The 15,708-nt window shown below is 48.2% G+C and overlaps 1 protein-coding gene and 1 long non-coding RNA gene across 2 annotated transcripts in view; one reads left to right on the top strand and one right to left on the bottom strand.

Moving 5' to 3' along the window:
• The window catches only part of LOC143377723 (uncharacterized), a 171,616-nt gene that overhangs the window by 121,302 nt on the left and 34,606 nt on the right, over positions 1–15,708 (bottom strand). The gene's annotated exons all lie outside the window — the stretch shown is intronic.
• On the top strand, positions 13,703–15,533 carry LOC143377917 (uncharacterized). The gene is made up of 4 exons (XM_076829725.1): positions 13,703–13,853; positions 13,909–14,192; positions 14,253–14,672; positions 14,823–15,533. Exons 1-4 carry the CDS (start codon positions 13,703–13,705, stop codon positions 15,216–15,218), a joined length of 1,251 nt encoding a protein of 416 aa, XP_076685840.1. The 3' UTR covers positions 15,219–15,533.

The raw sequence follows: 15,708 nt of genomic DNA, 5'->3' as shown, positions 1-15,708 counted from the left end.
GGTCGATTTTTCACAAGGAATATCAGGCGATCAAGCCTTCGTCTCTCACCACTTGATCTAGTATGGTTTCTACAGAAGGTATGCCACTGAACAGCGAATACCTTCCGCCCAGACTGCAGCACATTAAACAGATCTACATATTGGAATCAATGGCCGGAGCAGAACTTAAGGGAGTAGAGTCCCAGGGAAAAGCCTCTGGCTGCGATAGAGGGAGGTGCAGCAGCATATTGTCCGCACTTGCGAAAAGTTTGCCCGACACGGGAATATCAATTAAATCGTAATTATTTCGGGGAAATTGCAGCCGATAGTTGTAAACACAATTTCGCCCGGCTAAACGGTTAACTTTATTCGAATCAATAAAATTTGAAACGGCTGCCGAACCACGGTCCCCGCTGAAATATTAATTAAACGCCGCGAGATATCGCGTAATTACGTAGTCGAAATACAATACGTCGAGGGATTCGAATTGAATCGCTTCTGGGCCATAAATATCATGAAACATAAGACACCGAAGAGTGCACGCGGTATTTCTCTCAATTTAATTAAACACACAGCGAAACTGCCACCTAAATCTCGCCACGGAATCGCCGCTAATATCAGGGAAAAGCTAGTCACCGGAATAAAGAAGCATTTTCACCTTTCTTCCGGGTCGAGAAAATACCGCGATCTTATTGAAACGTTCGTAATTAAAGCCCCCTTACAATCGACTCGGTCCCACAATCTTCTTACGCGAGGGGAAACGACCCTCCACGACCGGTAAAATATTTCAATTCCACCGTGGGTCCCTGAAAAAAAAAGGACTCGATAAGAGGCTCGACCTAGATTTCAAACGACAGATGAAACCCGAGTCCCATTCCGCGACTGGAAATCGATCCGACCGTCGGTTCTCCAAGTAAAATGAATCCAGGAAATGTGTCGTCGAATGGGATATCCTGTCCGTTATTTACAATAAACGTAATCTTCCGTTTCCAATTTAAATCCAGACCGAGCGGAGGCACCTTAGGAGCACAAAGAAATTCGCAGAAATCAATGAAGTGTGCTCCTCAAGATCCTCCCTCCTCCCTGTTCTCCCGGCAAGATGTACGTTGCGAAACAAAAGGTCGACCATCGGGATGTGCTCCGCGGAGGCTGTCACCGCGGAATGATATTTCCCATCAACGGCGAACACCCTCCCCGTATTTCCCGGCAACCTTTCATTACCCTCGTCACACGAATCTGTTTCACTCCTCGACACCGCACTTTCCCGGGGCATTAACGCGTGAAACCCGCCCCAGGGGTGGCTGCCAGGCGCCCCCTATTCCCTTTCGATTTATACCAGCCACGCCGTCGCGACGTGAGCAATAACGGCAACTTCAGACGTGGTCACGGGGATTGCGAACTCCCGCCAATGTTAGATAACTGCTTCAGGAGATAGTGGCTGGACATATGTATTCACGGGGGGTGGTTTTCTGTTTAGCTCTCTCAGATACACTCGCAATTGGTATTACACAACTTTCTTCTTGTGCATCGATTGCTTAATACATTTACGACTGTTCCTTCTGGAGAAAGGAAGAAGATTGTCTTTAAGAAGGAAGAGCAAAATTATTATTCATCTGCGAAAGACGCTCTAGCCAACGTCGCAAGCTGAAGCAACGCTCGAAGCTTCTTCATCCCCGCCTGCGCAAGAATTGCACCCCCGGCTAGGAAGAGGACCCAACAAACCAGCGTCTCGACCGCGCGTTAACGTCCAGCTCAGCAAAACGTAGCAAAGTCGCAAACGTTTCAAAGCGACCAACAGGGAAGCGGCCGCCTCTCTCTCTTTTGCCAGTCCCGTGGCTGGCCTCTCGGGAGTCTAGAACACGATGCTTTCGTTAATTAGCCCGCTGAAACCGCGCCGTGGTATCGCAAGTAGCGACCGACGGCAAAAGGGAGCGAGGATCATGTGGAACGTGAGCTCTCCACAGAGGGAACAGGTGGATTGCATGCTGCTGGGCGGGGTGGCACGTAACCCTGGGCTCGTTTCGGTTTCGCTTCTTTGGAAGTTCTTCCACGATGCTGGCAAACGATGATCGCTCCTGATTGCGGACTGCCTCTCCAGCCTGCACGAGGTCGCGTTAAATAAATTGAAGCCGCGAAACCGAGTACTCTTTCCATCGCTGGCAACGATATCGCTGGCGAATTTGATAATTCGTTCGGGGAAGATTGGAGAGCTGGCCACTGGTGGTATATCGTTCTACAAGGTGCTTGAAAATTAAAAGTTTGATACAAGTCTTTGACAGTGGCCAGGAAGAAACTTTATACAGATTCATCTGGAATATATAAGCGATAAAAAGTCGCCTTTGATGAGATCTGGTAGTGTAATTTCTTTAAGGGGTGTAACAGGCCCCGAAATTTATGATTTTCTTTTAAAAACTATTGTTAATATTGGATTAAACTCTTTCGGGATATAAGGAGGCATGTTTAAACTTGTGAAAAAAATTTTCATGTCGATCCTTCTTATTATTTATAAATTATTGTGGAATCGTGTTAATCTCTTTGACGATGTTGGCGTCAGGTGTACCACCTGTCACAGTCATCTAATTGCAAAAAGACGAAAATTTTCTTAAAGTTAAATAATTTACGCTGGGACTGGACCTAAAATTTTATTTTTAGTTTTTATTTATAATACTTCTGTCGTCGATGTAAAAAAATAATATGCAAAATTTGTCTAAGGAAAAACCTTACTTTTTTCAAACGCTATAACTCTTTCAATTTTTCATTTTTTTCCTTTAAAGAGGAGCAGTCCCAGCGTAAACTATCTAACTTTAAGAAACTTCTATTTTTGTTTGCAATCTGTTGACTGTGATAGGTGCTACACATCCCGCCAACAGGAGTTACATCGTCGAAGAGGTGGACAAAATTCCAGAATAATTAACAAATAATAAGAAGGGACGACATAAAAAAAATATTTTCTGCAAGTTTAAAGATGCCTCCTGATATCCCAAAAGAGTTAAATCCAATATGACCAACAGTTTTTTCAAAAAAAATCTTAAATACCAGTTACTCTTGGGGCTGTTAAACGAGCATCCCCCCTTGAACGCTTGACACACAGCGAGAAGAAGGAATATTTCACCTTTGAAGACACCCTGTAGAGTAGAATCGACTCTATAGCAACACGCCCCGACACATTGCTCGGTTCATTCGGACCCGTATCGAGTTACCTGGCGATGAAACGTTACAAACCACATACCACCCTTTACCCGCACGGTTTCCTCGGTTTTCCCACCATCCGCCCCCTTCGACTGGACTTTTAATCGAAACGAGAGAGCGGCCGCTGCGATCGCCGTAAATTTGATACCCCCGCAAGGACGCTAATGGATCCACGGCTAACGTTCGTCCAGCAACAAAACACACAGAGGAGAGGCAACGGTATCGTTTAAACGAGCAACGTTAAGATAAATTATAACCGACGAGCGTGAAACAAAGCGCAGAAGCCAGCCACCCCCGCATCCATCACGTCTTCGTCGATGGAGGGGATTCGATTCGAGGGGCGAGAAAGCCCAGGCAAAGATCCCCTGGCAGCAGCCTTTGTTTCTGCGCGAGGGGCCCCGTTCGGTTCCGCAACAGGAAATTAACAGCACGGTTCCGCTTTCCACGTATCCCGCCCGTATTGTTCGCCTACATACCCAAGGTAATCTGGGATTTGTCACGCCTGGCGTGCGCTCTGATATTAGAGAGGACCACCCGCACGCGATCAACAACCGAGTCAAAGCCGCGAGTCGAGGGCTCGCGAAAAGCGACGCGATACTCGTCGCGATCGGGCACTTGGGTTAGGGGCCAGAGGTGGAAAGCAGAGCGTTCCAACTTCGTTAATCGTAATTAGTGTTCTGTGCTCTTGCTTCGGGGGAGGATATTGGAAGGGGAGGAGATGGAGCGAAGCAGAGGGCCGTTTAAGAGCATGCTTGGACGAATTTTCATGGGAAATACCCTGGTGCATATAATGTCTGACAGACTTTGGGCACCGCCGAGGAGAATAAGAATCTCGGTGTCACTGTAAGTAAAAATCTGTGGACCGCAGCGCAGATGTTCAGTAGATTTCAAATATCGTCGACACTACAGCTTGAAACAGTAGACAGCTGACGATTGTCTCTAATCTCTAGATCAGAAATAACTGACAGATTAGCCAACCGGGCGATAAGGAACACTGATTGGTGCAACGTCGCAGATGCGTTTCGTGGTAACATGGGTCATCGACTATTAATGACCACACTTTGTTATCGCCTGATCGTGGAAATAACGCCTATCAAGGCTCGTCGATCGTAAACAGAGTGCAGCTCGTAAAGATACATTCCCAGGCGAAAATAGCGATCGCGAGACGAAACCCGCAGGCGCTCGAGCCAATCGGATAACAGCCAACGACTCGGAAAAAAAGAAATCGTCGGCGAGAATTAATTGCGGCGTTTATGTCCCGTTCAACTTTTTCTCGCGTAGCGGATACGCGGCTGGCACCGTGTCAGCGTATCTTTCTCGCATTTCTCGTCCCTCCCTTGGCCAACCGCGAGATACTTTGAAACATGGCTTCTAGATTAGCGTAAGATACAATGGAAACACGGTGGACGCGTTCTAGAATTAAAGTGTACTTGCTGTATCAGTTTAATGCATACGGGGAATGTAAAGAGATAAAAGACAGCGAAGCAGCAGGAAATATCCAAGCCTGCGAACGAATACGTTGACGTTAAAGGGTTGGAGTTGAACGCAGAAACTCCTCGAAAGATTCAAGGCAGCGAAACTTTTCCCGGCGAGCAGATAGACTCGCGTTCCTCGAGGCTCGTTTATCGTCGTAGTAAATAGCGCCAGCGGTCGCGTTCGTTTTTTACACCCCGCGCAAAAATTGCCCCGCCAAGCTGCTAATCTCCACCCCGAAGGACGATTCGTAACCTGAACGAGTATTTACAGACGGTGGCGAAGATAATCTGCATTTTTCGATAAGAATATCTCGCGCGACACCGTGACGAAAGCGATGCGACTCGGAAACCGTACGATTACCTTCGAATCAATGAAATTCTTGGAACATGTTATCAGATCCTCTTATTTACTGCCTCTGAACGATATCACTTCCTACCGCGATAGCGATCAATCTGCGGATCCGTTGCGGGCCCACTGTTCCCTCGAACACAACGTCTTCCTCCGAGTTCCGACGAAACCAGGAACGCCGCTCCTGCGAGTGGCTAAGAAAAACGGTGATTCCCAGCCCCGCGTCCATCGTGCAGAACGGTTTGCGTGTTTTTCAGAAGGCGTCGGTGGAACGCGCGTAATGACCAGCCCGTCATTTTGTCGCCGCCCTATCAGATCGTCGTAAGGACGATCCGCAGAGGATCCCATTGTCCACCGTCACGAGCGAGCTGGGTAATCGTTTAGCCTTCCGCAGCCGGCGAGGCCAGCGATTGCAAGCGGATTGCCGGCGAAAGTACACGGTGTCCCGGTGCTAAGTAGGCCTCGAGTCGTAAAATTACAAGGCGGTGATCGCGCGTCCTCGTAATTTCGCCGGTTATGGATCGAGGTGATAACGTCCGAGCCGTACAACAAAGTCCCTGGCCCGCTCCTAATGAACAGGACGGGTGCATCTTTATGCCAGACGGCACTCGACCTCGACCCCCGTCGCCCTTTCGTCCTTCCGCCACCATTTCTCCCGGCTCCGTGCTCCTTTTCTCACCTCGGAACGAGCCGCTCGGCGTACACCGCAATCCACAAACGGAACAGTGCAAAGGCATCGCGACGATTGCTTATTTCCGGCTGAGCCCACGGCCTGTGCCCGGAAGCCGCGCGGGTTTTGTCCGCTCGCTGTCAGAGACCACCGAATCGAGGCATTCTCCTTTCTGTTTTCTATTTTTTCCTTTGCTCGTTTCCTTCTTCCCTCGTCCTTTGATGTCCGTGACGGCGACTCGAGAATTCTTGTGCTTCGGGGCGACCGAGGGTGGAGGCGGCTGCCGGGTGGAACGCGGACGTTCATTGGGGCGGCTCTGTCTTCGCGAGGATGTTGGTCGTTAGAGGAAGTCGCGGAGAATGAAGGGTTTTAGGAGATTCCCAATTCAGGTCGATAGCCGCTCGATGCAGAGGTCAGTTACGGAGATTGTCGATGACGGTGTCGTTTATCTTATCAAAGCTTAGCCCCCCACGAGGAATTTTTCGAGGTTCCCGGCGCTTTCCCTTTTATTTTTTCCAGTTTCCCATCAGGTGCTTGACGAGGCTTATCGATTGTGTAGCGAAGGTTCAAGTGCTCGTTTGATCCGATACTGATTCTTATTATCTTCCCATCTTCGCGTGACAAACTGATGCACCGGTGCAGCGAAGGCCTGCTCCGGGAGGAACGAAACGCTATTGTTTCTATATCGTTGATATAAATGACCGCGAATCGGCGAAGGGAGAAGGCGAAGAAACGGGGAGAGGGCGGAGAAGAGGGTTCGATTCGGGAGACTGGTGGCGGTGAAATTGCTAGGGCGAGGACAACGCGGAAGCGCGCCAGAAATTTGATCTGCAAGCTCGGATATTAAACTGGAGAGGGGCTTCCTACATACGGGACCCCGGGACTACCTTCAGACGAAAGTCCAAAGACAGGAAAGCATCGCGTGCAGCGGACCTCTGATGTCAAAGGTAGGGAGATAAGAGACGCTCTCCACGTCGAGATTGGCACTCGAGATTGATACACGCGTGCTTGATTTTCGCTTGTTCTTTGAAGAGACTCCAGCCGGCCGGTCGTTCCGAGCCTCTCTCCGCGTTCCTTCCACCCACGCTGCAGATATCGTGGCGGAAAGCAGGCTGGAAATTGCTCGAGTCCCTTCCGAATTTCGCCGGGCACGAGGCTACGGGTCGGCTGAGCGAGAGACGCGAAACGAGCAGGCGAGTCGAAAAGGGAGTCCGGGATGAAGGAGATAAAAGACGAGCATTCTTCCCTAATCGAATATACATTACTGCAACCGCCTTAAATCTCGCAAAGTCCTCGAGTAAATCGACTAGTCTTAGAACGAATATCCCTGGGAAAAGAACAGTCTATGTCTATCTGGCGGTGTCTACCAGTGGAAACTTCCCTCGGAAGGAAAAGGTGCTGATTGAGAAGCGTCCCGGGAGACCAACAATTAATAGACCAGTCGCTCGATAAACGAAAGCTCCCGGAGTTTGATTCCTACGGGCGGCGGGAACACCGTCGACAAAGGGACAAGCTACAGAGCGAAACTGCATGTATCGGACAACACGGCGCTGGAAACGATGGAAACAAAACGATCGGTTTCCTGCAGAGGGCTCAAAGATTTCCTCTCGTCCCAGGGGCGCCTCTGTGTAATGCAGGAAAACGCTCCGCGGGCGAGACAGAAGCCGATAAAATTGTTTTGTCCCAGCGGAGGGCACGGTGCATGGACAAACGAGAACCTTTAATCCTGCGTCTCGCGGATCGGGGTCACCGTTTGCAACAGCGGATGCACCCGATGCATCATCCGCACACGCTGCTTCCCCGTCGCTATGATCGATCTTACTCACGTGTCCTCGCTAAGCAAATACGCTTTTTCGCTCGTTCCGCGACGTAATGAAACGGGCTGGTCGTCCAACTGCGTGGAAAAATACTGCGAGACGCGGACCTCGACTTTTATAATGCTCGTAGGGTGCTGTTTGGGAAGCATTATCGCGCAGACACCTTTCTCGTGGAATGAAGAATGATCAAAGCGCGAATTCATTCTTTTTATCTACGGCAAATGCTATTGCATAATGGAAATCATGCGCAGCTGGACCAAGTGTCTGGCGAGAGATAAATACCCGTCTAATAAATACAGCGGCATTGTTTTCCAAGCCAATTTCCCACCCAATTTTGTTGCGCGCATTCAAATTGCACCCGCGTCGCCGATATTTCGGGCAGAAAGCCGAGCGCACCGCTGAAAAGCGTCTGTTACAGGAGCGATTCGATATTTAGCGAGGTCGAATTCTCGCTGGCTTTTTCGTCGCGTGTCGAAACCGCGGACAGTCACTCGTTCGAATCAACGCTTTCATCGGCCCGTCCGCCGGGTAAACATCGCAAGTTGGCGATTTAATTGGATATCAAACAATAACCGGGGCCGCTCGATACCGTTTCCGGGGGCACAAAGCAGCCGTGGCGTCCTTTAAAACGCTGTTAGCCTGACACGGTGACCCCCGGGTGGTCCCAATTCCGTGTCGCGCGAGGCACGCCACGGGTCCTGCTCGTGAAATTACGTTCGATCCACCGAAACTGTATTCACCGCGGGCTGATCCGCGACCCAAAGAATATCCTCGCCCCCCCCCCCCCCCCGAGAGAATTGGTTTTGCGAGGATCAGAAGGCTAGACGACCCGAGGGCCCCGGTTCGAGCCCATTTTCACGGGGTTGCGGGAAAACCGTGGCCCTTGCGCATCGGAATCTAATAACAACCGCAACGTATACATATGCATGCGCGTCCATTCGCGTGCTCAACTGCTCGTGTGTACACGCGCGTACGGGATGCTCGTGAAACGTTTCAGCGAAATTTTGGAGTTCGACAGTAGACTGGTTGCTTTTAAATCTAATATTAAAAATAGCTCACATCTGCGCAAAGATAATTGAGGGTTCGTAGATTAAGAGGGTTCGACCAATTAATAGAAATATTAATACTTCTGTGAAGCTTCCAGATTGCATATAGGCACCCTACACGTATCAAATGTCCCCAGCAATTTTATACAAATACTTTAGGAGCGCCGTGTATATGGAGCCACATATATAGGGTGCATTTCCATAGGTATATAGTTGCAGGGTTAGAACTATTATCGGTGTGCAGGTTTGGCCAAGGGCCGTGCGGTCACGTGGAGCAGATAGCGGTTCACGAATCACTGAGCACCGAACCATTCAACGAGAAACGCTGATGCATAATCTACGGTATTTCTCGAAATCACGCGTCTCGGTTACCGGACGGTGAACTCGTGCATGGAAGGAACCCGATCGGACATGTACGTTTGATAAATTTCAATGGACCCGTAGAACAGGAACGTTTTGAAGGGCTATCGGCGTTGAACACGACTGACACGGTGACAGAGATGAATACAGAAGAGATCCCTTCGCGTTGCTTAAAATTCATAGACGTGCTGCCTTGCGCGTACACGGGCTTGATCGACAGGTATACGATGGAGACAACTGTTAGCAGGCACTCGAAATCGTCAAGCGGAACGTTTCATGAATGGCCCGAGGGCACCTCGCGAGCCCCAGCCTTGCGCGCCGCGTTTTCGCTGATTAATTTCAAGCTCACACTCGGCCCTGATCGAATATTAGGACGAGCCGTGTAATGACACGTGTGCCACGAATGTTTCCATAAACATGTCACCGTCGCGGCGAATTAGAATATCGAATATCGATCAGCGAACACCGTGGTCCAGGGCGTTGCGGTCGAGTCCGGCGCGGATTATTAATTCAGGCCGGGATGACATTTACATCCTGCGGTCGGAGAACGAGTCCACCTCCAGTGTGGCCTGTCACGCGAAACACGAGATGTATTCGGATCTCGAAAAGCGGCTGCGAGGATTCTTCGCAAACGGCGAGGCTCGGCGCATAATTACTAAAATCTCGCAGTAGAATAACACGCTGCGTAGCCAGCCGAAACTTCGGCCGACGCTGCATACGCACTGCACGTTTCCCGTCTGATATTCCGATTCCTCTATGATCCATAACTCTTCCGCACTTCTGCTAGATTAACCTACATTTCGAGCAGCGTGCACCAAAGAAAAAGTACAGCCGACGATCTAATCCAGCGCGGAACGTGCCCCGAATTTTCCCCTAGATCCGATCGATGCCATCGGCTCGCGATATATCTCAATTGACCGACCCACTTCGCGGGAAATTGCAGATTTCCTTGACAAATGAGTGCCCGGGACCCCCGACCGTGGAGAAGCAGCGCGGAGAGAATGTATCGGCTTGTAACTCTCGTCGATTTTTACAGAGACGCGGCACCCAGAGCGATTCATCTAGCCCGCCTGGCGAAAAATCCGCGAGGCTCGTCCATCAGAAAGCGGCGAGTTTTAATTGCCACGGGCCCCGGGTTAATGATGACGAATGACTCGTATCGAGCTTATCGGCGTCATCGAGAGAGGACGATTTCGCTTGGATATCGTGCCAGGGATCGATTCTGCCCGACGATCAAATTAAACCGATTATCTCAAGGACCTTATCTTGTCTTGAAACACTTATCAAATTGGACATGCAGATAATAATTGTTCTATTAGACGGCACGTGCTGGTTGAGCTCCGCGAATTCACGCTCTCTGTATTCTTCCGTCATTTCGCTAACAGCCAGCGAAGATAGCTTCGAAGGGCGGTCTCGCAGGGAATCAGGAGCTTTTCCTAAGAAGGCCCTTTGGCGTCAGGGAACAAAGAATAAGGCGACTCGCATCGTCGGATTAACAGCCGATTTATCGGGCTTCCCCGGGGAAAATGCCTCGATATCAAGCGACGATCCACGGGGAGGGCACCCTCGGCCCTTTTACGCCGACCCGTGGCCAGTAATTAGGGAGCCGTGCGTGAAACGAGCGTGTCGCTTAATGAAAGAAGAGATTGTCAGGCGGTGACACGCGATTTTCTGGTATCGATCGGAGGGTTCGATCGCTGCGCGGCCTGGGATTGCTCGATCCATCGTGACGATGCTTGTTGGATCGATGGGCGTTCAAGGTCGATCGGGGATGCTTGATCAAAGCGTTCGACATGAGTCGAGTTAGCTGGGGGAGTTAATGCTTGACTGGTGACGTTGCGTCTTAGCCACTTCATTCCACTTTCAGTGTCCGAACATTGTTTCTCAATTCGATCCTCAGTTCAGCCTGGCGTATGCATCCTCGTGGCTTAAAAATACCATGAAACCTTGATGGACTTTTAGGAGCTTTATGAGTTTAAAGGGCCTTTAATAGCCTTCCCTTGGAAGCACATTGGATTAATGCGTCGCTTGTGCCCAAATGAGAGTCGAAGAGGATGATCCTCGTGACGAGATTGCTGCGTCACGTGCAATGTATTAATTATAAGCTTGATATTGCGGTAGTGTCTACTTGGTAGAAGACGATCGATGGTGGCTAGAATAGGACGGACGATACGACGAGGAAGTCGCTGATCCTCCTCCTCACAGAAATCTAAGGATTTCGAATGAAAAACATGGTACTATCTGAAGCCACGAGCGAGGGAAACTTCCTTTCCAACTTGATACTTCCTCGGAGCCTGATGCAACGATCGCAATGAGTGGCTCGAGCATGTTGGAAAAGCCGGGAGCGAAGTGGATACCGTGAAGGAAGAACGAACAAGGAGGCGTCCAGAAATTTAATGAACAGCCTCTATATCCTCCCTGGACCTGATGGAACGTAAAGTAAATCCTTCCTGCCTGCGTCCGACGATATTGAAGTGGTAATAAATCAGGAAGGTGCAACGAGATAGAAAGTATCATAGACGAAGGCAGCAGCGTGTAACTGTTTTTGACTCCGCCATAGAAGAAGTGCTCCACAGAGGCAGATTTCAAAAATTTTCGATACGACTGCGGGTCAAACCAATATTTGCAGCCTTGCACAGTTTGGAAGTGTGTCAGCACGTTGGTACGCAAAATGGAAACCGATTACCAGGGAGAGAAGAACGACTGTGTGGCGCTGGAAAAATACGGGCTCGCGACTACCGGCGCACAGAAATTATTTTTCTTTCACACGGCTACACAATCCCGTTCCGTACTGTCAGGCGTGCGCGCGCGTTCACCGTGCACTTTAATTTCTCCGGAGATTTATGCAAGCGACCGCTTTGAGCGTGTGCCACGTAATAACAGGATGCGTGCATGGTGCAGGAGGCTAACATCCGTTGCTCGTTTCCCGTCACCTCGGCCAGCCGAAAAGCCAACAAACCTTAATGCCTTTTAGGGAAAAAGATGCGTACGTGATCGTCCACTATCGTTCTCCAACGAAATTTCTTTTCTTATGAAATATCGTGGCGTGGAAGATGTTCGTAGATGATATCGATCAGTTGCGAGGCTTTTCGACGGAAATTACGTGGGGTGCGGTCTCAAGTAGATAATTTAGAAAATTGAAGCCTCGTGTATTATATAATATTTGTCTCCTACTGTAACGACGTCAGGAGTATCGTAACAGTCTATCGCGAATGACAATGTTCTACATAGATTAGATCCTATAATGAGATATTATCTTATATTGCTAATAAGACCTTCCTCATAGTCTTTTCGCTGAATAATACTATTTGCCCGACGATAACAATTGACGTGCACGTTAGGCCATAAGTATCTTGAGTAGCTACATGATGAAATCAATGATTAATTGCGTATTCGAGGAATGAAGCATTTCACTGAAATGCCGATAGAGTCATTAGAAAATGACCCTTTTTAAAATTCAATGCGCCTTTCTATGTGGAGCGCGCGCCACGCGATTTTATTCATAGTTAAGGGTTATAGCAACCACGAAACAATGAAAGGAATCACGTTGCTGTTAGGTAATCGCTAAAAAGTGCGCTTAATGGCCCGTAAGAAATGTTTGTATTATATTTACAACTGTCGTAAAGCGTTACGCAAACTGCAAAAATGAAGACACCCGATTTCCAATGATAAACCGTAACGTTATCGTCTCTCGGTCGTTTATTAACCACACGTGTATTAACTTCCTGGGGCGTCGTAATGATATCTCCGAAATATTCCACTATCTTTCATGTTGATTGTATGAAACATTAATGATAATAACAACCGAATCGCGGTTACGGTTCGCATTGCGTAACATCTGGGTGATTCTTTTGATCTATGACACGTGTACGAGCCGTGCGAATTGATAATCAGACACTATGCAGATAAGAATTAGCGAGGAATATTATTATATTCAGGGGAGTACAGAAAATGAGGCAATGAATTGGCGTGAATTAATTGGTGAATTTGGATTGGGGTTGGTCTTTCGGTTCAGTATTCTCTCTTTCAGATTTGTCATTCTGAAATCCCGGTGAAACATACTTTTTTGTAACAAGTGATAGTTGAGGATCGTGTTCCCGATTTTAATTACATGTTAATATTTGTCGTTACTGTCCTGGAGAGTGAATGAATGAGAAATGCTTCCGTTATAGCAAGCATTGTTGGCCGTATCTGTATGACCTTCGAACAACAGATGGAAGAACTATAAAAGACAAATCTTGTTACGTAAGTTCTTGTCACCATTCCCCGATAGACATCTCGAAAGTAATATGATCCGTCGATATTCGAGGAATTGTCCGTGCTGACTGATAAGCGAAGGCTATAAATGTTATCACGTTTAATAGAACGGCAGATTTTGTGCGACGTGCATACATGTAAGACACTCGTTAGACCAAACGAGGCCTAATAATACCTGCCATAATGCGTAAAGTACTCTTTTTGGTTACCTGTCTGTCCCTCCTTATCTGTGTACTCGCGAACAACTTAATTTATGGAGAACGGCATGAAAATGAGGAACTCCTTGTCGATAAATACATTATTAAGGTAAGAAAAATGATATTGGATGTATAAGATATTAGAGTTTCAGTGACAGTACGGCACAGGGTATTCAAAAGCTGTTTTCAATACATAATATTATTTTACAGCCACGAATCAATGGAAGACCACAGGTAGGTGTATGCAAAGCAAGGGCACCTTGTGGCTATGAAATTTCCTATGTCAGTGTAGAACATTGGAATCCATGGGTAGTGGGTACCAGAGTTCTTAAAGGCAAGATTGGAAGAGACTTCATAGTCGTAATGGCGGTTTCAAAACCTAGTTGGGGAATTAGAATGAAGTGTGTCGTTTACGCTAAACCTAAAAAGGAGTCTACAACAACCACAACACCAAGTACAACCACAGAAACGACAACTTCAACTACAACCACATCCACAGAATGGACAACTCCAAGTACAACCACAGAAACGACAGCTGAAAGCACGGTAACAACTGAAGGATCGTCCAGTACGGCTGGAAGCACGCCTACTCCAACACCCACTGGAACTGCGTCAACTGAAACCACACCCACTGAATCCACACCCGCCGAAAGCTCGTCAGCTGAAACCACACCTGCTGAAACTGCATCAACTGAATCCACACCCGCTGAAAGCTCATCAGCTGACACCACATCTGCTGAAACTGCATCAACTGAATCCACACCCGCTGAAAGCTCATCAGCTGAAACCACACCCGCTGAAAGCTCATCAGCTGAAACCACACCCGCTGAAAGCTCGTCAGCTGCAACCACACCTGCTGAAACTGCAGCAACTGAATCCACACCCGCTGAAAGCTCACCAGCTGCATCCACACCCGCTGAAAGCTCATCAGCTGAAACTACACCTGCTGAAAGTGTATCAACTGAATCCACACCCGCTGAAAGCTCATCAGCTGAAACCACACCCGCTGAAAGCTCATCAGCTGAAACCACACCCGCTGGAAGCTCGTCAGCTGCAACCACACCTGCTGAAACTGCAGCAACTGAATCCACACCCGCTGAAAGCTCGTCAGCTGAAACCACACCCGCTGAAAGCTCGTCAGCTGCAACCACACCTGCTGAAAGTGCAGCAACTGAATCCACACCCGCTGAAAGCTCATCAGCTGAAACCACACCCGCTGAAAGCTCTTCAGCTGAAACTACACCTGCTGAAAGTGCATCATCTGAATCCACACCCGCTGAAAGCTCATCAGCTGAAACCACACCCGCTGAAAGCTCTTCAGCTGAAACTACACCTGCTGAAAGTGCATCATCTGAATCCACACCCGCTGAAAGCTCATCATCTGAATCCACACCCGCTGAAAGCTCTTCAGCTGAAACCACACCCGCTGAAAGCTCTTCAGCTGAAACTACACCTGCTGAAAGTGCATCATCTGAATCCACACCCGCTGAAAGCTCGTCAGCTGAAACCACACCTGCTGAAAGTGCATCAACTGAATCCACACCCGCTGAAAGCTCGTCAGCTGAAACCACACCCGCTGAAAGCTCGTCAGCTGCAACCACACCTGCTGAAAGTGCAGCAACTGAATCCACACCCGCTGAAAGCTCATCAGCTGAAACCACACCCGCTGAAAGCTCTTCAGCTGACACCACCCGCTTTGAACCTACGTCAGATGAACCCATATCGGCTGATCCTACATCTCCAGCAAATACATCAGAAGGCTCTACATCAGACGATGCTGAACCGCCTCGAACAAGAACCGAATCCGCTCCACCACTATTTTGGCGATTTAAAACTGTCTAAGTATTCTTCGATACATAAACGATTACATGTAAATTAATAAGCGGTAGCATATTGAATTACTATTCGTTCTTGATACGACGATTGCAACGCGTGATCTTTCACAAGTGTACCTATTATGTTTTCTATAGTGCACTGTGATATCTAAATATCACTGAACGTATGACACATATATGCCGAATAGAAACATTGTTCTATGCATATGGGTATACAACAAATGCAATTTCCGTGTCAACAGCGTGAGAACTGGAATGATCTGTTCATACCTATAAGATTCAATCATTTGTCTCAAATCTTATCTAATTCGATGTATGCGGTCACTGATATATACTAAATTATTTAATATTTAAAGAAATTCTGTCTTTTAGTAATTATTCTCCCCTTCTGAATAACCTATTCGATACCTGTTCCACAATAACACACCTCCGTAGAAGTTACTTTTAGCAGCGATCATTCGTCCACCGTGACACGTATGTATGAATTAATGCCGAATTATCCAACAATATTTCCCCGATGAAATAAAACTCCCG

The sequence above is a fragment of the Andrena cerasifolii genome, chromosome 16, assembly GCF_050908995.1.
Source record: "Andrena cerasifolii isolate SP2316 chromosome 16, iyAndCera1_principal, whole genome shotgun sequence".
NCBI lineage: Eukaryota > Metazoa > Arthropoda > Insecta > Hymenoptera > Andrenidae > Andrena > Andrena cerasifolii.
This window is presented reverse-complemented; position numbering and strand designations above follow the sequence as displayed.